We start from the raw sequence: 27,032 nt of genomic DNA, 5'->3' as shown, positions 1-27,032 counted from the left end.
GAGTGGGAGCCCTACGCTCCAGGCCTCGAGCTCTCTCTCTCTCTCTTTACTAACTCACTGTGTGATCTCAGCTACATCTCTTAACCTCTCCAGGCCTGCCTTAGTTTCCTATTCTGTAAAATGGGTTGAAGACCTCCTGCCCCCCTTGCATGTGGTGAGGACTTAATGCCACAATAATGGGAAAGCTCTCGGAACTTGAAAGGTGCTTGAAAAGCAGGAGATAGCATTCCTGGGGAGGTGGCAGGTGTCTCCTAACAAGCTTGGTGGAGGTGGGGGTGGGTGGGGCCATGTCTGGGTCTCAGTTCTACCCCGGAGGGAGGCGTGTCGTTCACACAGCTGAGCTCACTGCTTCTTGAGTTCCCCTGAGTGTAAGGCCCATTATCAGCCACGCTGGGAGACGAGGAAGGGATTTCAACCATTATTTACAAGAAATATAATCTGTCCCAGGCCCTGACTCAGACACTGTGGTGTAGAAATGACTCAGACACGGCCTCAACTTGAGAAACTGTCAACCCAGAAGAGAAAAGTCAACACGCAGAGAAATATAGTCATGGGTGACATTTGAGGTAAAAGAGCGGAGGTGAAGAGGAGGAAGTGGCTGCCTCCACCTGGAGGATCCAGGAAGGCTTCTCAGAGAAAGTGACTAGCCCATGGTCTAGTAGGAGAGAGAAGATAAGCACACAGAAACCGAGGTCGCAAAGGAAAAGGCAAGATCTAATACCTGAACCCGCTTAAACAGACCCAGCGCTTTTCTCTCATTTGAGCCTCAGGGCCACCCATGAGGTAGGGAATATTATCTCCATTTCACAGGTGGTGATATCAAGGCTCAGAGAGGCAGTGTGACCTAGGATTCAAACTCGGGGCTTTTGCCTCCCAGCCCATAGCTCTTCCCACTGGACTAGAGAGTGGGAAAGTCATAATTCTAGTTTTGTTTTGTGTAGTTTTTTTACCTTAAAGCATACATAATGCTTCAGAAGTCAGAGAATTAGAACACACTTAAGCCAGGAGCAATCAAGAAAGGCATCTCCAGGGTGTTGACACTGGGGCTGGCCATTGCCAGATGGCATTCATTCCAACAAGTGTGCCAGGCAGGGCACTGAAATGTTGTGGGGTCCAAAGTAGTCCCTGCCTACAAGTTTCTGGTTCAGTGGGAGGACTGCTCCAGACAGCTGGCTGGGCTAAGTGGGGGTCAGTACCTCAGCTGGCCTGGCAAGCAGCCCTGCCCTGCCCTGGCACCGAGGCCCACATCTGAGACATTCTGTGGGAACCTCTTGACAAGGGACTCATTTCCACCCGTGCCAGTAATGTCGCCACAACAGGGCAAGGTTGCCACAATAGAGCATTCCCTGTAAGAGGTGGGAGCCCAGGCCAGGCCCACCTCCAGCTGGAGGGACCCTGGTGGCCTCTGTGGCTCCTGGCTTTGAGGGCTAGTTTTCCATCATCAATCACCTTCAGCAGGACCACGTGTCATCCTGGGACTGGCTTCCAGAGCTCTGTCCAGGCCCCAGAGTAGACCCAGCCCCCAGGTCAGGAGGAAGATCCTGGCCCACCAGGCTGTGAGACAAGTCCTTCATTCAGCAGTTATTGAGCACTTGCTGAATGCAGGAGCAACAACAGGGCAGGTGGGGCAAGGCTCTAGTCTGGCCATGTTGATGCTGCAGAAGTAGGCCCTGGATGTGATTTTACCTGATGTCAGAATCAATCTCCTAGGCGAGGCAGCCTAAAAAATGAAAATCTAACACCAAAGTATGTAAGGAAAAAATTAATTTAGATAAATAATAAAAATCTCACCCTTTTATGTGGCCATCTCCAAGCCAGACTCTGGGCTGGGTGCCTGGCCTCACTGTCTCATTTAAGGCGATTTTATGATTGGCTGCCACTTAGGATCATCAGCACAGCCCATGCCAACGAGAGCCCACTGTACAGGTAGGAGAAGCCCAGGGAGAGAACAAGATGAGCACTGAGGTCCCTGGAGGTCCAGGTCATTCCCAAAGCTGGCCAGGCTGAGGTGTCTGGAATGTTCCTGATAAGTGGTGGTGGTGAGGGGGCCTGATCTTGGCCCCCAAGCCTGGGAGAAGTGGAGAGATTAGGCATCCAGATTAGGCACTGCCCTCCCCACAGAAGACCTAGTTGGGCTCCTTTCAGAAGAGGGTGTAGCCTGGGGTTTTTGTGGTGGAATGTGGGCCTGGCACTGTTTGGTTGCCACGGAGACAAACAGGGCATGGGGTGTGGGAGCCAAGTCCAAGGAAGGCCGAGGTGCCCTCTATCGGCTGAGGCCTGCTCTTCAACTGCAATCACTCCTGGGACAGCCTGTTCATGCAATAGCTTCGACTCAGAGGCCCAGAGAGGAGACTGACTTGCCCAAGGTCACACAGCAATATGTGTCAAAACCTCATAATTTTCACAGACTTTCATTTGCCAGCCTTGACTCCTCAGGCTCCAGACCTCCCTCAATGGACCATGGACAGAGGCAAGACCATCTCACTGCCCAGAGCCCCAGCAGGGAGAACAGGACCCCAGTGTTCACAGGAAATAGCAGTGGTATCCAGGAGCAGAGGATAATCGGCTGGCCCACCCTTGGGAATCTCCTGAGAACTGAAAAAATATCGATGCCCAGGTCCCACCTCCAGGAGTTCTGATTTTAATTCTGGGTTGCAGCCTGGGCATGGAGGTTTTTTAATGGTTTAAACAAGATAGTTTATTTTTCCTTCATGTAAGCGTCTGATGTAGACAGGGTGGGGCTGCTGTGGCAGCTCTGCTCACGGGTCACTCGGGGATCAGGCCTGGTCTTCCCTATGCGAGATGGCGGCATCATGGCCATGTCCTGCCTCGGGTGGCAGGAAAGGACGTGAAAAGGGGCGGGAGCAACCACGTGAGACTCATCTTGCTTTCTGTTGGCAATACTTAGCCACATGGCTACACCTGGCAGAAAGAGAGGCTAGAAAAGTTAGTATTTAGTGGCTCCGTGATGAGTTCTATTCCTTTAGCATAAGAGGAGAATCCCTAGAGGTGTAATTAGCAGTTTCAGATGCAGATTCCCAAAGGCTTATGTTTAAAATCTGGGCATGGAGATTTTTAAAGCTTCCTCTGGTGATTCTAACAAGAGCCAAGAGAAAGAACTGCTGTCCTGAGGGGTCAACAGGGAGGTAGGGATGGGGGTGCCTTCCTTGGCCACCCACCTCAGAGGAGGAAAAATCTGGGGAGGAGCAGCTATTCCTAGTTACAGGCTCCCTCTTCTCTGCCACCCAGGAGGGGAATGAACTTGTGAGCATCACTTTCCATATCTTATCCCATTTAATCAGTACAACAACCCTACAAGGTTGGTTCCATTCTCACACCCATTTCACAGATGAGAACAACTGAGGTTCAGAGCAGTGAAAGTGCTGCCCTGGGTCACATAAGTGAGTAAGTAGCACAAAGCTGAGGTTGGAACCCAGGTCCAAGAGGCTCCGAATCCTTCCTGCCAGAATGACACTGCCTGCCACAGACCACTGTACTGTGTCTCCACAGGTACAAAAATGACATGCAAATCGATCCGCGCCTCTTCCCTCCCGGAAAGTACCGAATCACCAACAACTACGGGCTGCTGACCCTGGAGATTAGGAGGTGAGACTGTGAGCCCTGGAGAAACCCACAATCCCTAGGCCAGAGCAGGATTCCCAACCCTTCCTCGAAGCTGTTTCCGAGTGGGCTGCCTCTTCAGAAGTGTCTGGCCTGCTTGTTCAAATATCAATTCGCGGGAGGACCCTTCCTTTGCTCCCAGAGATTCAGATTAAATAGGTCTGGATTGGGGCCCAGAAATCAGTTGTAACACACACTCCCATGGGGTTCACATGGTATTCCCTTGGAATACTCAGTGAGAAAAGTGGACCCAGAGGCTAGCAGCTAGGACTGAATGCTGAGCTAGGAGAGTTGGGAGAGCTCCTTGCTGGGGGAGAGAAAACACAAATCCTCACACACACACACACACACACACACACACACACGTGCATGCACTGGCATGCACACACACACAAGTGCACAGGGAAACAGTTGGAAGGGAGAGTAAGGCTTTCAGGAGATGCTGAGTCTTAAGCATGGTTTTGCAGGAAGAGGCCATGTGTGTGGAGGGAGGCAGGAAAGCGCAGTCCCCAAACTATATGTTACGAGCTGCCACATGTTACATTTCTCCCAGCACCAAGCCCTGTGCTGGGCGCTGTACACATTCGGTCAACACCGCCCACCACTGTTCCTGCAGGGAAGCCTTGTTGCAGGCGAGGAAACAGGGGCTGCGAGAAGTCAAGGGTCTTGCACAGCTTTGACAGGGCAGGGCCTGGGTTTGAGCCAGTTCTCTCCACCTGGGTTCTCCCCAATACAACAAACCCTTCACTTCAACCAACTTGGGCTTCAGAGACGCAAATATGAACAGGACATTGATCCTACCAGCCAGAAGCAGTGTAGGGACGTGGACATCAACACCTGGCCACACAATGCTACAAAGGGAGGTGTTCTGTGGGCTGTGCAGTCAGGGAAGGCATGCAGTCCTGGGGGGTGCTTGTAGAGGCAGGTGGGACTGGCCCTTAAAATAAAAGGGATCCCTGCCCTGAGCAGCCAGGGGAAGAGAGGGGGCACCAAAGGACCTCTCTGCTTGCCGGTGTGCCACATCCTGCCAACTACTCTCTTGGTCACTAATGTGCCTCTGGGATGGAGCTGGCCCAACCCTCCCCTGGGAAGATGACAGTGTTGGCCTGGATGGTGGGGAGGCCTGGGCCTGAGATTGAGAGCACCTGGGCATCTGGCCCAGTTCTGGCACGGGCTGGCAGCGTGTCTCCGGCAAGCCTGTGCCCTGCGCCTGCCCCAGGCTTCTGATCTGGAGGTGTTGATAGGGCGGGAGGCCATGCCTGGGGGAGGGCTTTTTGCCTGAAAGCTGGGTTGAGTTCCAGTTGCTGTGTGACTCTGGGCAAAGCACCTAACCTCTCTAATCCTGCAGAGTCAGTAATAACAATCGTACTTTCAGAGTACTTTCACCTGAGGTGCGTTAGGCGGACGTCATGTCTCCAGTTTCTCAGAGGTGGACACTGAGGCACAGAGAGGAGGAGCCAGCCCAAAGGCACACAGCTTCTCAGAGGTGGAGCCTGAGCCAGAGCCTAAAGTCTCCCCCCTGAGGTCCACTCAAGTTTCCCATGCAGCCCAGCAGTCTTGGGGGCACTTCTCCCTCTCTCCTTTTCAGATGCACCGTGGATGACACAGCCACCTACACGGTGAAGGTGAAGAACACCTACGGCCAGGCCTCCTCCTTCGCCAAAGTCCTTGTCCGCAGTGAGTCCTTCCATCCCCAGCAGGCCAGGCTGGCCCACAGCAGACCCAGGATGAGCAGATGAGGGTGTGACTCTGTGGTCAGAGTCCAGGAAGGGCCCCAGCACAGGGGTATTTGGCCTGGGACCTGGTGACCAGGGTAGCCATGGAGACACTCACTTCCCTGTGGCCTTTGGAGCAAGTGAGAGTCTCGCCCTCAGACTGCACAGCCTATAGAGCTGTCTCCAACTAGCGCTTGTCCTGTTGGGTTGGGCTTGGGTCCAGCTCCAGCTCCAGCTCAGGGCCTCTGGGAAGATGGTCGGGCCCTGCCAGCCCTGCTGAGGGGTCTTCAGGGGCGAAGGCCAAGCCCTACCAACTCCCCTCCTGATCCCTACTGCCCCATTTGGGTTCTGGTGCTATTTCTCAGTTGTGCATCTGAACGTTACCCCAAGGGCATCTGAAATGACAGCACAAAGCAGGAGAGGGGCTCAGGAGTTAGCCAACCCCAGTTCACATGCTGGCTCTGCCACTGACTGGCTGGGCAAGCCACTTCAGTCTCAGCCTCTTCCTCTACAAAGGGGACTCTTCCTACCTCCCTCAGACACTCATGTGGATTAATTTAAATAGTGTAGGCAAAGCTGTCCCTCCCCCACCCCATGACCACGACAGAGCACAGCCCAGAAGGCCATACCTCTGGGCCTAGGACAATGCTGCCCCTTGACCTCAGCAGCCCTGCGAGAGAAACAGCATGTGTGCTTGTGTGCGTACACAAAAGTGCACACAGGCATGCACACACACACACAGGCAAATGGACACATACGCACACACATACTCCAGCAGATTGGCTGGAGTTCAGCTCCTCCCCCCACCTCTTATCAGACCTGGTTAAACCACCCTTCACAGTCTTCTCCACCCTTTCCCCTCTTCCCCAAGTAGCTCTTGGGAGTCAAGCCCAAGGTCAGGCATCATGGCCCTGCTGCCCCCTCTTTCTGCCCATCCTTCCCCTCACTTCCTCCAGATCCCTGCCCCTCTTTGGGTCAAGGCCAGCAAGTTTGGATCCACCAGGCTTCTTCTTGGTCCCCAGACTCCAGCCAGGTTCTTACTAAGACCATCCAGTCCCTGCCACTACCCCCCCCCCCCCATCTCCAAAGCATCTGCGATGGTCCTAGGGGAAGGCTTTAGACTGGGAGGCAGGAGCTCTGGTTCTAATCCTGAGTCTTCCACTGACTCTGTGTGACCTTGGGCAGCCTCTTGGACCTCTTGCCCAGGACCAATGTTGCACGATAGCTCCAGGCTGGTTGGGTGATTATACCTCAGTTTGCCCACCTGCAGGAGAATGTTTTCATGGCACCAGCAGGCAGGCAGCACGCGGTACTTACTATGTGAACAGCAGCGTTCTTACTCTTCTCCCGTGTTCTGTGCCAACATCTCTTTGGATTTCACTCTGAAGCCCCCAGATGGCTCCCTTAGCACTGCCCCTTCCCCTGACCCCACCAGAAACCCCAGTCTGGCCAGGCTCTACCTCTGTGAAGACTCTATGAAGACTGTGATCCTGGCGGTGAGTTGGGCAGGGAAGGAAACCACCATTTACTGAGCCAGGCTCTCGGGCTCGGGCTGAGGGCTTTGTTTGTGCAAATTCACTTGTTCAGAACCCCAACCCCACCACCATCAGGCAGGAATCACAGTCCCCATTTTACCGAGATAGAAACTGGGGCACAGAGGGGTGAAGGAACTTTCTCAAAGCCAAAGGGGGAGCCACTAGCACAGCAGGATTCAAACCCACACCCAAGGGCCATGCTGCCACCTTCGAGCGGGAACACGGCTCTGAACCTTCTCAAACTCCATGTGCTTTGGTTTTCAGCTTACCTGGGGAAGGATGCCGGCTTCGACTCAGAGATCTTTAAAAGTAAGGAGGCTGGGGGAGGGACGAGCTTTTGGGAGGAGGGGTTCTGGGACTTCTGGTCACACCTCCCCACAGCCCCCCTTTAGAATATAACCGTCCATTGCCCACTAGGGAATGTCCATGTTGGGTTTGCCTATGAGCTGTTAACATGTCTGGTTTCTGGGGCTCCCAAGGCAGACTGGTTTCTGGGGCTCCCAAGGCAGCTGCCGAATTGCCTAGTGGCCAAAACTGAGGGGAAAAGGCAAAGCCAAAAAGACAAATGGACATGACCTTTGGGTAGTTGCTCTTTCGGCTCATCTGGTCCCATCTAGATAAATCTCCTCCCCACCCCCAGGACCTGGCCCCTCTCCTTGTTAAGACCTCCTCAGGAACTGTGGCTCCTGACCCAGAGACGAGAGCCCCCCAGAAGGGTCCTCGCTCCCACCTAAGCCCCAAGCTAGGCTGGCGGCCTCTGAAGGCTTCTGTCCTGAATTTCCGTCCCCACCCAGGATTCACATTTGGCCCCAGCGTGGAATTCACATCAGTGCTGAAACCAGTCTTTGCCCGTGAGAAGGAGCCCTTCTCCCTGAACTGCCTGTTTTCAGAAGATATATTAGATGCGGAGCAGAACATTCAGTGGTTCCAAGACGGTGAGGACCCCAGTCCTGGTCCCCAGCCTCCAGAGGCAGAGGTGGAAGAGAGAAACTAGAGCCCTGGCTCATTGCCAACCCTGGGACCCCAGGGGAGAGAGAAACTCAGCTCTGCTGCTCCCCCGATTAGTACAAGCTGAGCTGTGGTGTGAAGAGGGAGAGGGAAGCAGGGGCAGCCAGGTGCGTCCAGATCAAATGGTCACCGAGCACCACCGTGCCCTGTGCTGGGTGCCAGGGCAGGGGAGGCACAGATGTGCATGAGCTCAAGGGGCTCTGGGTCTGGGAGGAAGGAGGAAGCTAAAGCACAATTGTAGCCACTGCCCGTTGAGAGCCTGCCATGGTCAGGCCCTGGCTCAGCCCTAAGCGTGAGCGGTGGCATCCAAAACAACGGGAACAGATGCCAAGGCCAGGGGACAGGAGGCACCAGGGGGTTCAGGGCAGGCTTTTCAGAGTCAGGGTGCGGGTGCCGGTACATAATTACCACCCATGAGCTGAAGACCCCTGGGGGTGTCACAGGCAAGGCTGGAGAAGGCTGGTCAGATAAGGCAGGAGAGGTGGCCCAGCCAGGGAGGAAAGCACGGCTGACCTCCTGCCCTATCTGCGCGGCCTGCAGCCAAAGGACAAGCTGTACAGCAACTGCCCAGCCCCGCAGCTCTGAGCTGAGGGAGGCTGCGCCTGCCCCGAGGGGGGAGGAGAGAAGCCTTGAGGAGCCTTGGGGAACAGCTGCAATAACAAGTCTGAGATGTTTTCCCAAGCTGCAGGTCATCCAGAATAGCGATGCTGACAGGAGGGAGGGGCCTTGGGGTGGGACAGAGAGCAGGACGGCCCAGCAGTGTGGCCTCAGGGCAGGGCCCACTTCCCTGAGCCCAGAGCCCCTTCAGGGGGCCCCCATTCCTCTCCCTCAGGTCCCACCCACTGAGTCCCCAATCTCCTCGCTGACCCCTACCCCCCCAATGAGCCGTCTACCCTCCTCACTGACACCTCAGCTCTCCCAATGAGCCCCACCGCTTTTCTAAGCCCCCTCAACAAGCCCTCACTCCCTTCATTCAGTTCACTATCCCCCTCACGGAGCTCCCACACCCTTCCTAGAGCCCCCAGCCCCTTCGATGAGTCCCTAGCCTCCTCACAGAGCCCCTGACCCTCGCACGGGGCCCCATCTCTCGTTCATTTTTTCACAGAACCTCCAACTGCTCACTGAGCCACCACCCCAACTGTTTCCTAAATCCCCACTCCGCTGGTTGAGGTCCCAACCCCTTCCCTGAGCCCTGCCTCGCCCCCAAGCCTTCTGGAGAGTTCAGTGGCCACCTTGGCAGGGCTCTGGAGGTCACCACTCCCTCCCTGACTCTCCAGCTGAGCCTCAGGCTATAGCCACAATGGCCCTGCCTCTGCCTAGACCCCCAGAGCATCTATAGACTCCCAGGTGAGGCCAGGATCCCCCACGGCTCCCACTCACAGCGGACGCCTCTCCTCATCAGGCAAGCTCATGAGGCCTTCCGGACGCCGGCAGATCCTCTATGCAGACCGCCAGGCATCCCTGAAGGTGTCCTGCGCCTATAAAGAAGACGAGGGGTTCTACACGGTCCGGGTGCCTTCGCCCTCTGGGCCCCTGGAGCAGAGCACCTACGTGTTTGTGAGAGGCAAGCTAGGGGCGGGGCAGAAGGGACAGCTGAAGCCCAGAGACCAGGGCTCTGCCCTTGACTGATCTGCTGTGGGACCTTGGGCAAGTCCCCTGCTCCTTGGGGCCTCAGTTTCCCTGCTATAAATGGGGGTGTTGGGTTAAAGTCTCTAGGACTCTCTGTGGCCTTCGATGACCCTCCAGAGAGCACAACCTCACAGTCTCAGACTTGGTGGAAGCTGGCGAGGGTGCAACTGCACATGGGCTGGTATGAGTCTAGCGCCTGGTTCATTTCTGCCTCAGGGCTCTGCCACCTCGTTGACAGGGTGACCTTAGGCAAGTCACTTTTCCTCTGTGGGTCTTGGTTTTCCCATCTACAAAGTGGAGAGTTGCTCTGAGGCTCAGAGGTTAATTATGCCAGTTGTCCAGGCGCATGGTGTAGAATGGGCCCTAATAAATGGTACCCCCACCACCCCAGATGCTGCTGTTCAAGAGGAGGATGCTCTTATTCAGGCCTGGTCTTCAAGATCAAAACTGAGCCCCTGGGTGGCTAATGAAAAGAGGATGCTGGGCGGGAGTAGGAGGGAGCCGCTACCCAGCGGGCATGGGCTGGAAGAACCTCCACATCCCCCCTCTCTCCCACCTCCACCCTGGGTTTCAGATGCTGCAGCAGAGAATCTGGGGGCCCCAGGCTCCCCACTGAATGTCCTATGCCTGGATGTGAACAGAGACTGCCTCATCCTGACCTGGACCCCACCCAGTGACACTCGGGGCAGTCCCATCATCGGCTACTCCATTGAGCAGTGAGTCAGCCTCTTGAGTGGCAGAGTCCCATGGAGGGAAGGTAGCCCTCTGCCTGGTTGTCAGGACAAGAACGGGGGCCACAGGAAAGAGGGAGCCCCCATGCCCAGTCTCAGAACAGGGCAAGAGGCCATCTGTGTTGTACATTTTAGGGGCATAAAAGGGTGTTCACCGATACCTGGAATTCCACCCTGGAGTCAGCGCTGCCCTCTGGACCAGCTAGCAGGAGTGACCCTGGGAGGGGCAAACTCCAAGTGCCTGAAACTCGAGCACATGTGCTCTTGTTGAATACTTTCTGCCCTGGGTGACAGACAGAGATGGAGTAGCTGTGGCCCCCAGAGGGAGGGGCCCACCGAGGAGGGGAGGGCCCGGGACACAGGCCTCCAGTGCTGCCAGCTGAGGCCCAAGCCTGAGGCAACACGTAATCCTGCCACTTGATGGGGCCAGAAGACTATGTACCGGGAGCTTCCTGCCTTATCATTGAATCCTTCCAACAGCCCCCATCTAAGGGGCAGGGGACTCTTCAGTGCCCCATCCTATAGATGAGGAAACTGAGGAAACTGAGATACATGGGATGATGGCTTTGCCCAAAGACACATTGCTCCTTAGTGGTAGAGTTGGGATCTGGACCCACATGTGACCACTGCCCCATCCTGCCTGTAATGTGTGCTATGATGTGACCTGAGGACGGTGGTACCCAGAGGGGTCAGAGCCCACACTCTGAGGGTCAACCTGGAATGTTCACCGACTTAGGGAGTGGAGAGCCCCCGGGTGAAATCATAACTCCATCACTCACTCACTGTGTGACCTTAGGCAAGTCATCTCCCTCTCTGAGTTGTGGGTCTGAGTTTCTAGAGTGAAGGTTATCACACCTGACCCCAGGGACTGTTGGGATTAAATGAAATAATGGACGTGGAGGGCACAGCACAGCTCCAGGCACACGGGAAGCTCCATGAAAGGCATGGAAGCTTCCATCACAGGAGGTGGCGGGTGACCCCCTACCTCCTGGGGGCCAGAGGTTGGAGCCAGGCTTTTAAATGAAGAGTGGAACTTTAATTAGCTGAGACAAGCTGGGCAGGCTGCCCAGGACAGGGAAATGACCCTGGTGGAGGCTCAAACTGAGAAGGTGTGAGTCATGGGCAGGGGCTAAAGCTGGGGCATCTCTTCCCACAGGTGCCAGGGCAAGTCTGGGCAATGGGTGCCCTGCCATGAAGCCCCCGGAGGGACCTGTCGGTGCCCAATCCAAGGCCTCATCAAAGGCCAGAGCTATCAATTCCGGGTGAGAGCCATCAGCAAGGCAGGCAGCAGCCTCCCCTCCAAGGCCTCAGAATCGGTGGTCATGGTTGACCATGATGAAGCCCGGAGGATGACAGGTGGGTGCAAAGGCCCTGAAGGGACATCCTAGAGCATCAGTCAGGGCACACTCAGGACCGACTTGCACAGGAGACAGGTGGCGCAGCCCCCATGCCAAGCCTTATTCCAAGGCAGGAGACACAGCCCAGCCCTCAGGAACCCCTAATGTGATGGAGGAGACAGCCTCAGGAACCTCTAGTCTGTTGGAGGAGACACAGTGCCGTTCTTAGGAAGCCCTGGCCTGAGGGGGACGGCATGGCCAGTCTGATGGAAGAAACACAAACCCATCCACAGGAGATGCTAAGCTGAGGGGGGACCACAGCACCTCTACAGCTGCTCTTAATCTGAAGGGGGAAAACAGCCCTGCCTCGGGAGCCCCCAGCTGGGGGAAGGAAGGGGACAGCCCTCCTGGCCCTGAGGAGCCAACCCGGCTTAGGTTTGCCTCCCAGCTCCACCGGGCCCTAGGTGCCCGACCCCAGGCTCATCACTTCTCCTCTCTGTCCTCATGTGTCTGTCCCAAGAGGACAGAGCATCACTCAAGGTCTAGAGCAGCCTGCTCCACTTCGGACCCCTGAGAATACTGGGGCCAGCGGGGACCTGCCTGAGGTCGCACCATGAGGGGCCGAAAGACCAAGGCCAGGAATGGGGGGAGGAATTAGCACCCAGAGCAGGACAGGTCCTGCCCTACTCTCCTGACCCAGCCCCACATATCCTGCACCCCTACTTGTCCCCAACTTGCTCCATCCTCCATCCTAGAGATCCCCTTCGATCTGGGGAACAAGATCATGGTCAGCACAGATGACTTGGAAGGTACGTGTGAACCTCCTGACACTTTGCCTCAAGACTCCAGCCCCGTTTACCGTTCTGGAAACTCTGGTCCACAGACTGGCAAAGAGACAGAAGCTGTCCATGTACAGGGTGGGGGCAGGGGAGGGGAGGGGTCTAGTGGGAGGAGCTAGAGTTCTCAGGTGACTGTGGCCTGTCTTGCTATGCCCCTCCTGGAGGGGGTGGGAAGCATGCGTTCTGGCCCCAGCTCTGCCCAGCCTTGCTGTGTGACCTGGAGCAAGTTCCTGCCCTTGCTGGGCCCCGTTTCCTCCTCTATGAAGTGGGGGGCTGAGATTCGGGGTCTCTGAGGGCCCACTCATCTCTGCCCTGGATGACTCTGATTCTAGACTTCGTGACCATCCCCTCACCCCCGACCAATGTCCATGCCAGCGAGATCCGTGAGGCCTATGCGGTTCTGGCCTGGGACGAGCCCAGACCCCGGGGCAGAGCTCCGCTGACTTACTCCCTGGAGAAGGTACAGAGACCCTGCGGCCCCCAGCCCCAGGCCAGCCTGAGAAATAGACGTGCTGTGGGACCGTGGTTGTGGGGAGCTCAGGGAAGCGCTGAGAGGCCCTGGGCAAGGCAGTGCCCCTGGGGAGCCTTCAGAGCATAGCAGTGAGTTTCCTGAGCTGCTGGCCCCGCACAGGAGCAGGGGGAGGAATTAAATGGCCTTTTGAGGTTTCCCCCAGCCCTGAGAGGCCAGTTTCTGATGGCGGTTCTTGAGGCTATTCCTGGAAATACACAAAACTAAGAAACGCAGACAATAACAACAGTAAGATCCCCTATTCTGTGGGTCCCTCCCCACCCCCAAGATCTCACCCTTACACTCTACAGCCTTGCAAAAATAAGCTCAGTGTTCAGGGGCAGCTTTGGCCCTGATAAAAGTTAATGAGCCTGTGTGGGAAGTGGCCCCACAGAACCAGGCTCAAGCAGTTGCTTATCCAACTCAAGTTTCTCTCCTTTGTCACAGTCGGTCATAGGTAGTGGCACCTGGGAGGCCATCAGCACGGAAGCTCCTGTGAAGTCCCCGAGATTTGCACTTTTAGACCTGGAGAAAGGGAAGTCATATGTCTTCAGAGTGCGGGCGATGAACCAGTATGGCATGAGCGACCCCTCGGAGCCCAGCGAACCCATTACCTTGAGGGGAAAGCCAGGTACCTGTGTGTGCAAAGGATGGGGGCAGGGCAGGCCCGGCCGGTGGGCTGTCAGCATTCAGGGCTGTCAGATCCCAGGTCACAGGGACAGAGCCGTGCTCACTTCCCTGTTCATGACCCCTTCTCCCTACCATGAAGCTGAAAAGCAGCATGATCTCAGGCCTATAAAGTGTTAGGACATCAGAAATCACATTTCTCTGGACAGGAGGCTCATGGAAGTACAGACATTTTTTTTCCATAACAGTTCACAGCTGGGTCCAGCATAGCTGCTGATTGTGACCAAGTGGTCCCTTAGTTCTAAAGGTCTCCAACCGGCACCCACTGCTGCTTCCCAAGCAGGCTTCCTGCGCCCTCCCTGGTGGGGGCTAAGCTGTCTCACCCGAGCCCTGGCTCACCTGGTAGGACACCTCTCTTCTTCAGCACAGCATGGGCCTGGGCAAGTCATCTCAGAGCCGCAAACCTTGGTGTCCTCACCTGCCAAATGCATATGTATATTCATAACAAGTATCAATGGGTTGGTGGGCATATGGGGTTTTTCTTTAATTCTGGTCCAGAGAACATCTAGGCTTGATTTGGGCTGGCCAGTGAGTGGCTGTTGACTGGATGTGGGCTGTCTCTGGACCACAAGCCAGCCTTAGGGCAAGATTCTAGCACAGTTCAAAAAAAGGAAGGGAGAGAAAACGGTGGGAGAGGAAGGAAGGCAGGGAGAGGGGAGGAAAAAGAAAAGATATTTACTTGTATTCTAAAAGTAAAATTATGTTAAAATGGGAAAGTACCAAAAAGGGCAAAAGAGTGGGCCAGCTGGTGCGGCTCAGTGGTTGAGCATAGACCCATGATCCAGGAGACCGCGGTTCGATTCCTGGTCAGGGCACATGCACAGCTTGCAGCTCAATCCCCACTTGGGGGTGTAGGAGGCAGCTGATCAATGATTCTCTCATCATTGATGTTTCTGTCTCTCTCTCTCCCTCTCCCTTCCTCTCTCTCCCTCTCCCTTCCTCTCTCTGAAATCAGTAAAGACATATTTTTTAAAAAATCAAAAGAGTGAGAGAGGAAGGAGGAAAGAAGGGAGGGAGGGATAAACTGAGAAGTTGAGAGAGAAAAGAATGCCCCCCATCATGATTCCACTACTCAGGGGTAACCACTGTGAGCATCCAGGTTCCTGGGTTTCCGGCCTTTTGACCACATATATATCAATGCATCTTTTGCAAATATGATCAAACCATAAGTGGAGCTTTGCATTCTACTTTTAAAAATTAACATTACATCACAAATATTTCTTTAGGTCATGAAATCCTTTTTGACAACATGATTTTAATGTCTGAGGACTACTTCCTACCATGGAACCCTCAGCTCAAGTTCTTGCCCTTGGGTAGAATCAGGTCTCAGGCACATAGAGTCTCTGAGTGTCTCCTTCCAGCCTGAACTTTCCTGTGCCCAGGACTTCAAGTCTCTCTCTCAGTGCATCCCCTGTGCCGAGTGTAGAGCCTGGCTCAGAGGAGGCACTCAATAAACACTGGATTTATGCTGGATGGATGCTGAGTTCAGCCTTTTCCTGTTGGCTTTGAGGCACCATCAGAACATGAGGAAAAGTGTCTGGGGGAAATGGAAGATGAGTTCTAGAACTTGGGAGAGGACAGGGCTGGAGTTAAAGCCTGGGAGTCACCTGCAGAAAGGTGAGGGTTGAAGACATGGGAGTAGATGGGCCCTTAAGATGAGAGGAGAAAAATATAGCAAGTCGAGGAACAGAAGTTGCAGGAGTCTCACATTTGGGGACAAAAAATATGGGGAGCCACCAAAAGATATATAAGGAGTTTAAAAAATAGAAAGAGAAGGAAGCTCCTGTACCTGCCATACATTCATTCATCCATTCATCTATTCATTCATCTACCCATCTATTCATCTATTCACCCCCTATCCATCCATCCATCCATCCATCCATCCATCCATCCACCCATCTATTCATCCATCCATCCATCCATCCATCCATCCATCCATCCATTCATCTATCCATCCATCCATCCATCCATCCATCCATCCATCCACCCATCTATTCATCCATCCATCCATTCATCTATCCATCCATCCACCCATCTATTCATCCATCCATCCATTCATTCATCTATCCATTCATCCATCCATCCATTTATTAATCTATCCCTCTATCCATTCATCTATCCATCCATCCATCCACCCATCTATTCATCCATCCATCCATTCATTCATTTATCCATTCATCTATCCATCCATCCATCCACCCATCTATTCATCCATCCATCCATTCATTCATCTCTCCATTCATCCATCCATCCATTTATTAATCTATCCCTCTATCCATCCATCCATCCACCCATCCATCCCTCCATCCATCCATTTATTCATCCATCCATTCATCTGTTCATCCATCTTTCCACCCATCCACCCTTCCATTCATTTGTCTATTCATTTATCTACCCATTCACTCATTCATTCATCAATCCATCCATCTGCCCATTTAACAAATCATGGCAGTCCCTACCTCAAGGAGCTTAGTCTCAGGAAGCCATGAAAGTCAGCAGAGACATTTCAAGGAAAGAAAATCAAGTTTTCTAGAGACTGAATATAAACACTTTTCTAGAGATTGCAGATTTGGTAACTTCTAAGTGAGAGGGATTGTAAGGATTAATGAATGGAGCTTTAGTGAGGAAGTGGAGATGTTTGGAGGTAAGAGGGGAGAGGGCCTTTGAAAAACAAGAGTCTGGGGCACACCTCTGAGACAAGAAAAGAGCTGCCCAAAGCCCCAGGGCACATCTGGAATACACAGTTCTACCCTTGATTGCTGTGGAGGCTCCTCCCTACCTCTCCCCACACCCCACCCTTCCCCATCCTGTAACTCAGCATCCTTACTCAGCCCACGTTTCTGTTTTTTAGCTACTCTCCCTCCTCCAGCTAAAGTTCAAGCTTTCCGAGACACACAGACCTCCATCTCCCTGACCTGGGATCCCGTGAAAGAAGGCCCAGAGCTCCTGGGTTACTACATCTACTCCCGGCAGGCAGGATCATCTGAGTGGCAAACAGTTAACAACAAACCCATCCAGGGCAGCAAGTAAGTTTGCCCCACCTCTTCCTGCACCAGGGCATCCTCCAAGGAGGGGCCATAATAATCACGAAGCCCACCATTTCACAATATGGTACTGGGCACTGGGCACTGGGCACTATTCTAAGCTCTGCTCATATATTAGGTCATTTAGTTCTAACTGCAATCCTGTGATTTTAGGACTAATATTTTTATTACCATTGTACAGGTGAAGAAACTGAGGCACAGAGTGGTTGAGTAACTTGCCAAAACTCCCATAGCTAGTAAGTGGAGGAACTGGGACTTGACCCAGGTGTCTTCTCTCTCAGCAGACACTTGCTGAAGGCATCCTGTTGGCAGATAGAGGTGACTAATTAGGTCTCAACCTTTTAGGAACTTAGAGATACAGGGAGGCAGAGGGGACAGAGCAGCCAGTGGCTTCAGGACCAGGGAGGCCCAGGTTCAGACTCTGTACCCACCCCTCACATGCCTGGTGCCCTTGCACAGAGACTTTCCCTCACTGAGCCTCAGCTCAGACTTCAGTCCTCTGGCCTTTCCAACTCCCACTCCCCTCCAAGGCCCCCTCCTCGCTCAGAGGCGCTGGTCCTTTCAGGCGCGGTGAGCCGAGAGGTTTCTGGGCTCATGCCTTCTCTCAGTTTTGAGGCTCTGTGAGGTAAGGGGCTCAGGCGGTGACACCCCTCCCTTCCCTTTCCATTGGAGGACTGGACAGACCCTGAGCACCCTGGCTGGGCTCCCCTTGCCCTGGGCCACAAGCCCTGAGATCATCTTATCCAGAAAAAAGGACATGAACTTGTGTCCCTCTGGTCTTCAGTACCTGACAGTCAGTTGTGGGGGGGTGTCGCTCATAATTTATTTCTGCTAAAGTTTCCAAACTGAAGAAAAAGTGGGTGTTTGGCAAATTAGCTCAGAGTCCAAATTATTCCTAGAATAGTATCTCTCCCCCCACTTGCATTGAGTGTGCTTCCCTGAGGAGGGGCAGGGGTTGGAGAGTCACATGAAGGATGTGACATGCCTGGGGAATGCGTCACACATGGGGGAGTGGCATGCTCCTCTGATATGTCCAGAGAGCTCATCACACATGTGCATGTTGCTGGTAACATGTGTCATGGCTTGAAAGAGGCTAAACACTGCCGCCCGCCTGGGGCAAAGCACAAAAGTAGCTCAGCTGGTCTGTGGTGGTCAGTTTGGTGCCATGTTGCTGGGCCCCAAAGAACTTGGCTCATAGGAGATGCTCAAAGTGTGTCTGGATGGATGGATGGATGGATGGATGGATGGATGGATGGATGGATGGACGGATGGATATAATGGCACTGAGCTGGGACTCAGGAGACCTGGGCTTCGGTCCAGCTGTGTTCCCAATTGGCTGTGTGCTCTTGGCAGGCCTCTTTCTTTGGGGGGCACTTTTCTGACCTGTAAAGTGAAGAAACTGGACAGTTGGATCCATAAGGCCCCCTCCAACTTTCAACTTCATCTTCACCTTCAAAACTGGGACAAGTTACCGTACCTTCCCCAGGGGGAGTTAGGACAAGTGCCGTGAGTTTACACAGATTCCGTGGAAACTGAGTGCCAGGCAGGTGTGCACTGCGGTCAGTGTCCTCAGGCGCTGTCAGCAGGGGCTGGCCCGCGAGCCCCCAGCCTCGCCCGTTCAGGTGCTGCCTGCGTGTCCTTCTCGTAAAGGCCTGTTGCCCGTTAGATGCGCGTGTCCCTGAGCAGGGGGACAATCAACACTTGATTGAAATCCTTGGGGCTCCTCAAGGTCAAACTCCACATAGAACAAGATTTGCCACAGGAAAATGTCAATAAATGGAAAGGAGAAAGAGTTCCACAATTTGGGTTTTATCAAGAAGGGGCAGCCCAAGAAGGACATTTCTCTTTAAACCAGAGTGGACCTGTTTGTCTCTGGATGACAGTTCTCTTGGGGTGGGAGGGATGTCCTTAAAGGGACTCTGTGTTTTACAATCAGAGCATTTGTGCAGATAATAAGAGCCACTTGTGTTTCAAGGACAAGGCCAAAGCCCCGGAGATGTACTAGGAGAGCACAGTTCAGGGGTTGGCTACCTGGGCCTCCAACTGGTATGTTTCCCGGCATATTTGCATTTTAATGGTGGGCTCTAGGAGAGTCCCATTTGTTTTCTCTAGTTTTATTGAGAAATGATTGACGTGCATCATTGTATAATGTGTACAACATGATGGCTTGAATTACATATAGTGTGAAATGATTACCATAAGAGGTTTAGTTAAGATCCATTATCTCATATAGATACAGTAATAAGACAAGAATAACTGAAAGTTTGTACCTTTTGATCACCTTTAAAATCTTAAGGAATTCTCCCTCCAAGTGTGTACATCACTTTGGGTCAAGGGCAGTATTTCTAGGTAAGAGCTGGCCCAGAACCCTCAAATCCTACCACGCTGGTTACCGCTTACCCCACAAGGTTGTTCTAGAAAGTTTGGGGATGCCTGTGAGTTTGATGGCCATCTCTGAATGCTGCACATTTCTCCCCCAGGTTTACGGTTCCCGGCCTAAAGACTGGGAAGGAGTATGAATTTTGTGTCAGATCAGTCAGTGAGGCTGGGGTAGGTGAGAGCTCGGCGGCCACCGAACCCATCAGGGTCAAGCAGGCTCTAGGTAAGTCCAAGGGGAGGTGCAGCCTGCAAGAGTCTGGGGCAGCTCTGGGCTAGGCAGAGACCAGGGACTTAGAGACCACATCTTGGAGGGTGCAATCCCAGAGGCCAATGGGGATAAGCACCCTGAAGGGAGCTGGAGCGCCCCCTCCCTGACCAGTGTTTCCTTTGGGAAGGAAGCAACAGCAGCCTGAGTCCATGCAGTGAAGCCCTCGCAGGTGCCCTCCCAGGGACAAAGTCAAGGTTGCCAACAGGCACCTCTGGCTAAGTTAGTGCCCCTGGAACAGGGTGGGTGCCTACTGGGAAGGCCTGATGGCTCCCTCAGGCCCCACTGCCCCTGGCCTCACCTCCTTGCCTCCCCACAGCTACACCATCTGCCCCATATGACTTCACCCTCCTGAACTGTGGGAAAAATGACATGGTCATTGGGTGGAAACCCCCCAAGCGCCGTGGAGGTGGCAAGATCCTGGGCTACTTCTTGGACCAGCACGACTCAGAGGAGCTGGACTGGCACCCAGTCAACCAGCAGCCTGTCCCTACCCAGGTCTGCCAGGTAAGGCTGGAATGTGGCCACCCAGCTGGTGTCCTGACTCGTGCTGGTGAGTCACTGTTGGAGGTTCTGAGGCTGAGAGGGGCCTCGGGTCTCCTGGCCTCGGGAATCCAAGTGCAGACCCACTTGGCCAATCTTGTCTAAGGCCCCCAGGGACTTCCTGCTCTGAACCTCTCCCCACCCCAACTGCAGTACCTCTGCTCCCCCCTCCCCAGCCTCGGTTTTCAGTCTGTGTTTCTGTTCTTCAAGGTCAGCAAACTTCGTGAAGGCCACTTCTATGAGTTCCGTGCCCGGGCGACAAACTGGGCAGGTGTCGGTGAGCTGTCGGCGCCCAGCAGCCTGTTTGAGTGCAAAGAGTGGACGATGCCCCAGCCAGGTGAGGGGCCTGGAAGTGCTGGACCCCTGCACCCCCTCCCTCCCCAAATCCAACCAATTCGATGACCGCTGCCGAGCTCCGTATGTTCATGTTTGCTCTGTTGGTTCCTGACATCAGCCCCCTGGCCCCTTCCACCAACAGACCCTGTAATCTCTGACACAGGCAGTCTTAACCCTGCCTTAGAGGACCCTTGACCTTGACCATCTACTGGCCCTGCACCCCAGCACACACTATCTTCTAGCTCAACTCATCATCTGACCCCTGATTCTGGCCACAGACTAATCTCAAACCCCAAAGGCACACTGCTAGGGTGACCAGCTTGCCCTAGTTTGCCCAGTTTGGTTTTACCGCTGAAAGTCCTGGACAAACAAGGAGGGCTGGTCACCCACAGTCCTGTTCGCTTCTCACAGATGAACCCCACCCCTCCATCATTCTCTGCAGCTTGGTTCTGTTTTCTACACAAACCTTTACCTGAATGGAAGGTAATCAGTGTGTGTGATGCTTTAGCCAACAACAATTATAAACAGCTAATATTCACTGGGCATTCACTATGAACTTAAACTTTCTATACATTGTCATTAATGCTCACAACAGCACTATATTATAAGAACTAATAGTATCCCCATTTTACTGATGAGAAAACAGGAACACTGAGACTCAGTAACTTGCTAGAGTCTCCATAGCCTGAAAGGGCTGAGCTGGGACATGAGCCCTGGTGATCTGACTCTGGACGTCACACCCTTAGCCCCTCCACTAAAAACTGAAATGGCAAAGACATTGGAAGGATCCTGCTGTCTGGCACGGGGATGGGAGGATCTAACCCTATTTCAGGCCCAGACCAAGCTTTGTCGTGAAGCCAAGGCCAGCCAGGTCCCCAGTGTGGCCAGAACAGGTGCTTCCAGGCTTGGCGTGACTGACAGATTGACAAGCTTGCTGACCGACCGCCCAGCTCGTTACTGGCTGTCTGGCTGGTTGCCTGGCTGCCCAACTCCCCTACCCCCTCTCCCACAGGTCCCCCGTATGACGTTCGGGCGTTCGAGGTGCGGGCCACCTCCCTGATGCTGAAGTGGGAGCCCCCACTGTACATAGGGGCCGGGCCGGTCACAGGCTACTACATCAGTTTCCAAGAGGAAGGCTCTGAGCAGTGGAAGCCAGTCACCTCAGACCCCATCTCTGGCACCCATCTGAGGGTGAGTCCCTGTTCCTTCATCCTCTGACCCACCCTGAGCCTTCCTGCTGCTGGACATGGCAGGACTACAGAACATCAGAGCTGGAAGGACCCTCAGGGATTACTGCCCTCGCTTAATGGCAGCAGTGGACCAGAGAGGGGGAGTGGCTTACCCAAGGTCACACAGCGAATTGGTAGTAGGTTTGGCTGGCTGGTAGACTTAACCTGCTCCACTCTGAGCAGACTCCTCCCCAAAGACACACTTACAATTGGTAAGGCATATCAGCATTGGGATATGCTCATCCCTGGAACCAGGAATTCTGCTTCAAGAGTTGAATTGCAAAGAAATAATTAAGCAAGTGCGCAAAGATCTGAGGATGCTGCTGCTCATTGTTGCATAGTTTAAAAAGGCAAAAGTTGGAAACCACTTAAATGTCCATCAAGGGGTTTGCTTAAATAAGTCATAACGTATCCTTAAAGTGGAACCCTGTGCCCGGGAGCTAAAGACTAGGTGATTTAAGGAGTGGCAATAGGATCAAGATCAAGGCCAACATACATGTGGGTACTGACATGAAAATATATCCATCCTGTGTGGCTAAGAGAAAAAGCATAATACAGAGTAGGACATATATATGTTAGATAACATATGACACATGCGTATCATAGTACACATGTGACATATTAACAAACATATATGCAGATATATGTTTCTTAACATAGGTTGGCCCAGGCCAGGGCAGGACGGGCCTCGGTGACTTGGCACCGTCTCTGCGTGTGGATGGTTGGCTGGCATTCACTCACTCGGTCGCTCACTGAATACTTCCTGCCGCCTACTTAGTGCCAGGTCTGGAACCAGGAACCAGGTCCTGCACGTAGCCATCCTTGGGCGACAGGCCTTTATAATACCGTGTATTGTACAATGGAGGGGCGACTGAAGGATTCTGGAAGCTCCAAGGAGGAAGGTCAGAGACCTTCCTGGGTCCTTGCATCTGCCCGAGCTGGGAGGTCAAGAGTGCGCTGGGGGAAGGGGCGGGGGGCTCTGCAGAGGGCTCAGCAGAGGCAAAGACAGGGGGCATAAAACGATGTGACAAGTGTGGGGACCCTGAGGGGTTCATGGAGTAAAGGGGGCACAGGGAGGAGGAAGTGGACAGCCACGAAGGTCGCTAGGAGGAGCGCAGGTACTAAACCCTGAAATCTGAACTCGATTGACCCTGAGGGCTGCTGAAAGATTTAAGCGTAGTCAGACCGGCGTCTTAGAAAGGTTGGCAGAGGGAAAGGCAGGCCGGGAAGAGGGTTTGGGGCAAAGATGCAGTTTGGGGAGCTGCAGTTTGAGGGTTTGGGGAGCTGTTGGACTCACCCAGGTGAGGCGATTAGAGCTTCAGCGGAGGCCCTGGCCGCAACGTGAGCAGGAGCAGCTGCACTCAAGAGACGTTAGGAAAATAAAATGGGATCTTGGTGGTGGCATGTGTAGGGCTCCAGAAAAAGATGTCGAAGGTGGTCCCCAGGGGCAATAAATGGAGGAGAGCTGGGGTGCGGGAAGGGGGAGGGTTTCTCAGGGTGATCAGTTAAGCTCCGAGCCGAGCCCACGGAGTTCCAGGTGCCACAGGTCGGAGATAATCCCAGTGGGGAGACCTACTGACAACTGGGAGTCGGGGGAGCAATGTGCTCTTGGCCCGTCCCCACCAGGGCCGCCTGTGCCTTCCTGGGGTTCCACAAATGCGCGGTTCCCAGCACCCCGAGGCCAGGGCTTGGGGAAGGGTGGTCTTTGCTGCCCTCAGAGCTCACTCTCGCCTCCCTGCCCCACTCCCACCCCCAGATTTCTGACTTGCAGCCGGGGAAGAGTTACTTGTTCCAGGTGCAGGCTGTGAATTCGGCCGGTCCGGGGCAACCGTCCGTGCCCACCGACCCCATACTCCTGGAGGACAAGCCAGGTAGGGGCAGGCGGAGGGGCTCGGAGGGGTGGGGAGGGGCATGTGGGCTTGCAGGAGGCCTGGACCTGCTGTCCCCCACCCCCACCCCGCCACTCCAAGCTCCCTCCAGCGTTTCTTTCCTTCCCGCCTGTCCCCCCCATTCCCTCTCCGTTTATTTCTATGGGATCCCAGGATACGACACAGGTCCCCCCCCATTTGAAGGGGTCTTTCGTTCTTCCACATGCTGCATTCATAAACCCCTACGGCTCTTCATGGATATTTAAAACAATACCCAACTCCAAGTCCCAAGTATCATTTCAGATACCACCCGAGGCTTTGCCCGCTCTGCAGTCACAAACCCTGAGGTCCCCCCCTACCACACACGCCAGACTCTGTGCTAGGTCCTTCCCTCCCAACAAGCCACTGAGGGAGCTTCATCAAGGAGCCACTCGGGGGCGGGTATTATTGTGGCTCAGAGAGGCTGCATGATCAGGTCACAGAGCTAGGGCATGACGGAGCCACTCACCTCCCCTAAATATAAAGCATATCTCTTCCCAGCCTTTTAATCATTCATTCAACAAATATTGGGCGGCGCCCACATTGCACTGGGGACTCAGCAGTGAGGAGAATGCAAACAAGTAACCAGTTATGTGAAGGAGACAGCGATAAATGCCATAAGGGAAAGGAAACAGGGAGATATGCTGGGCTGAGGGTTACTTTAACCCGGGCGGGCGGTCAGGGAGGGCTTCTTTGAGGAGGTGGCATTTGAGCCGAGAAGGAGCCAGATCATGCAAGGCCTCAGAGGCCACAGCAAGGAGTCTGGGGTTGTTATTTTATTCAAGTGCAGCAGGCAGACGTTGGAGGGTTTAAGCAGGGGAGGGGCATCGCCTGGTTTATTATTTCTGGACATCCAGTGCCCTCTGTTCGATCCTGCCCTCAGATGCCCCGGAGATCAAGGTTGGCGTGGATGAAGAAGGCTTTATTTACTTGGCTTTCGAAGCTCCCGAGGCCCCCGACTCCTCAGAGTTTCAGTGGTCCAAGGACTACAAGGGTCCACTGGACCCCCAGAGGGTCAAGATCGAGGAGGGAGATAACAAGTGAGTGAGCGGAGGGGTGGCACAGCTAGTCCATGGGTCCTACACGCTGTCAGATGAGTCACATGGGTGCAGAATCTCATGGGTGAGACCACTGGGCAGGACCCACAGATGATGAATGAAGGGGCCTTAGAGGGGCTGCCTGTCTCACTAAGGATGCTGGCTGCCACCTTAGGGTGAAATGAAGGAACAGGGAATTTAAGGAGCTGAAATGATAGCATTCATTTGGGGTCTTTTTCTGTAAGCAAATGCCTGTGCCTCCAAGGAGACACGTAAGACTTGCTTTCTAGCCTGGGAGTAAGTGACTTGTTCTTGGAACATCTCTGGGCTCAGCATCATCTCATTTGTAAAAAGAGGAGTTGGGAACAGATGATTACAAAGGTCCCTGTCAAATGCCCCCAGGTCTCACTCTCCACCCCCAGCAGCTCATGGCCTGGACCCTGTCCAGCAGGAGATAAAGCCGATGACTTGAGCTCTTGGGGGGAGAGACGGAGAGAGACAGGGCAGGGCAGCCAGTAAGACCCTGAGCCAGACAGCCTGCTAATGGGGCCACTGAAGGCGCTGGGCCAGAGCTGCCCTGGGCAAGGGACCCCTGAGAAGGTGTGAGAGGCAGCCACCCCTGCTTCCCAGCTTGGCCAGGGTCTGGAGCTGGGCTGCAGGGCTCCAAAGCTGAGGGAGACTCTCCAGCTCCCAGGCCTCTAGTGCATAAGGCCCTGCTCAGAGCATCTGCTGTCCTTTCTCTGCCAGGTCCAAGGTCATCCTGAAAGATCCTGGCCTCAAGGATTTGGGGACCTACTCAGTGGTGGTCACTGATGCTGATGAAGACATCTCAGCGAGCCACACGCTGACGGAAGAAGGTAATGTCCCTGCTCCACTGCCACCTGCCCAGAGACAGGCCCAGATCGAGAGTCCCCCAGAGGTGGGCAAAAAGCAACAAAAATTAGAAAAGCAGCGACTTCCAGAGAAGTGGGTCCTCACCCACCCATTCAGTCAGCCAGTCAATTAATAACTATCTAGTGAGCACCTTCCATATGCCAGAGACTGTCCTGGGATTACATTGTGAATTCAACGGACAAAAATCCCTGCCTGAGACATTCTTGTCTCTCCTTTTCCTACTTCTGATAAAAGCAAAGATACCAGAATTATTTCACTTCCTTCTGTAGCCTAAAAATAACGACCCCAAAACCCCAAAAAGGATTTGGTCAGAGGAATGAGGATGGCAATAGGGAGCAGTGGGGATTATGACAAACCATAGAGTAGATGCCATGTCTAAAGGGTTATCCATGTTTGATTATTTAAACAGAACTGAAATCAGTGCTAATGACTGACAGACTCACTCTCTGCTGTCTCCATAGCAGCCAAGGGACAGCCCATTGTCTTCTCTGCCGACTTCCCAGGAGGTCCTTTGATTTTGTTAAGAAGTAGAAGCCAAACAGGCCCAATTGCAATTCCACAATTTTCTGGCTGTTTGACCTTGAGCAAGTCCTGTCACCTCTCTGGGCCTCAACTAAAACAATGTTATGCAGATACATTTAGATGATTCTATGCAAACGAAAGCCATCAACGAAAGGGGTGGGGTTTTTGTTTTGTTTTGTTTTGAATGGATTCTTGCTATGAATCTAGAATCATCATGCTAAAGACTTTGGGGCTTACACGGGAAAAAGAGTGTGGGCTCTGCCCCTGCCAATTCATCCACACAACACACATTTATTGGGCACGTACTGTGTGCCAGACACTCATGTAGGTCCAGAGCTCAGCCTAAAAGGAGAGACAAACAAACCTAACATAAAGTAGCAGTTAGCAAATGAGGCAGCACTCTGCAGAACTGCCCTAGAGACTTCTAGACTGAAGTCTCAGTGTTGGGGCCAGGCCTCAGAGACTGGGACAGTATATTACAGGGTGTTAAAATAGGGTTCAGAACCCAGTGGGCCTGGAGTGGGCAGAGGTGGACAATAATGCTCACCCCACAGCATTATGTGAGGACTAGTGAGATAATGCAGCACCTGGCACATAGTAGGTGCTTCTCTGGGCAGGTGGCACTTGATCTCAAGGTGACCTGCAGCAGCCCTCTGCATCTTCCTCGTGCCCCAGGGCTAAGGCCCACAGTGTTCATCATCAACTCCTGTGTTGCAAGTGACCCCAAATTGAGGGGGTGTCTCTGGGAACTTTCACCCAGCATGGACCCTAAGGTGGCTCCCATGGACCCCACTGGCTCCAGTATTTCATTTTCTTTGGTTTCTTCCTTGCTCTTCCCTGTCCCAGAGCTGGACAAGCTGAAGAAGTTGAGCCACGAGATCAGAAACCCAGGTAAGCAACCCTCAGGCACCTCCTGGGCTGTTTGGAGCAGAGCTGAGTCAGCAAGAGCCAAAAACTAGCTGGGAGGGGAGAGGAGGGGAGCAGAGGGTGAGGGCATCTTAGGGCTGGAGGGCCAGAGACCTGGGGTTTCAGCGGTCTGTGAGATGGAAAAAGGAAGCCAGCAGGGTGGAAAGGGGGTGAAGGGAGGGCAGACTGGATGTTTCTACTTAGTTGGATTTTGGATCATTGAAACTTCTGCTTCCCTCCACTGGCCAGCAGTGCGCAGGGGTCATAACTTGGGTGCACACTGGAATCACCCCAGGAGCTTTTCAAAACCCGATGCCCAGGCCGCACCCCAGACAAGTCAGAACCTCGGGGCCTGAGCCT

At 53.7% G+C, this 27,032-nt stretch overlaps 1 protein-coding gene across 1 annotated transcript in view; it reads left to right on the top strand.

The window, feature by feature from the left end:
- Positions 1-27,032, top strand: part of MYOM3 (myomesin 3) — a 45,364-nt gene that overhangs the window by 5,930 nt on the left and 12,402 nt on the right. The window contains exons 6-24 of the mRNA XM_081144793.1: positions 3,511-3,606; positions 5,210-5,298; positions 7,136-7,180; positions 7,666-7,806; positions 9,282-9,443; positions 10,083-10,224; positions 11,396-11,595; positions 12,332-12,385; positions 12,748-12,875; positions 13,371-13,554; positions 16,462-16,636; positions 19,135-19,256; positions 19,618-19,805; positions 20,052-20,178; positions 21,190-21,368; positions 23,163-23,277; positions 24,197-24,353; positions 25,098-25,207; positions 26,613-26,657. Of these exons, the coding sequence (XP_081000919.1) occupies positions 3,511-3,606; positions 5,210-5,298; positions 7,136-7,180; positions 7,666-7,806; positions 9,282-9,443; positions 10,083-10,224; positions 11,396-11,595; positions 12,332-12,385; positions 12,748-12,875; positions 13,371-13,554; positions 16,462-16,636; positions 19,135-19,256; positions 19,618-19,805; positions 20,052-20,178; positions 21,190-21,368; positions 23,163-23,277; positions 24,197-24,353; positions 25,098-25,207; positions 26,613-26,657 (2,459 nt within the window). The remainder of the gene's footprint in view (positions 1-3,510; positions 3,607-5,209; positions 5,299-7,135; positions 7,181-7,665; positions 7,807-9,281; positions 9,444-10,082; positions 10,225-11,395; positions 11,596-12,331; positions 12,386-12,747; positions 12,876-13,370; positions 13,555-16,461; positions 16,637-19,134; positions 19,257-19,617; positions 19,806-20,051; positions 20,179-21,189; positions 21,369-23,162; positions 23,278-24,196; positions 24,354-25,097; positions 25,208-26,612; positions 26,658-27,032) is intronic.

Source organism: Miniopterus schreibersii (genome assembly GCF_964146895.1).
Source record: "Miniopterus schreibersii genome assembly, chromosome: 8".
NCBI lineage: Eukaryota > Metazoa > Chordata > Mammalia > Chiroptera > Miniopteridae > Miniopterus > Miniopterus schreibersii.
Note: the sequence above shows the minus strand (reverse complement) of the source record. Positions and strands in the feature narration are given on the sequence as shown.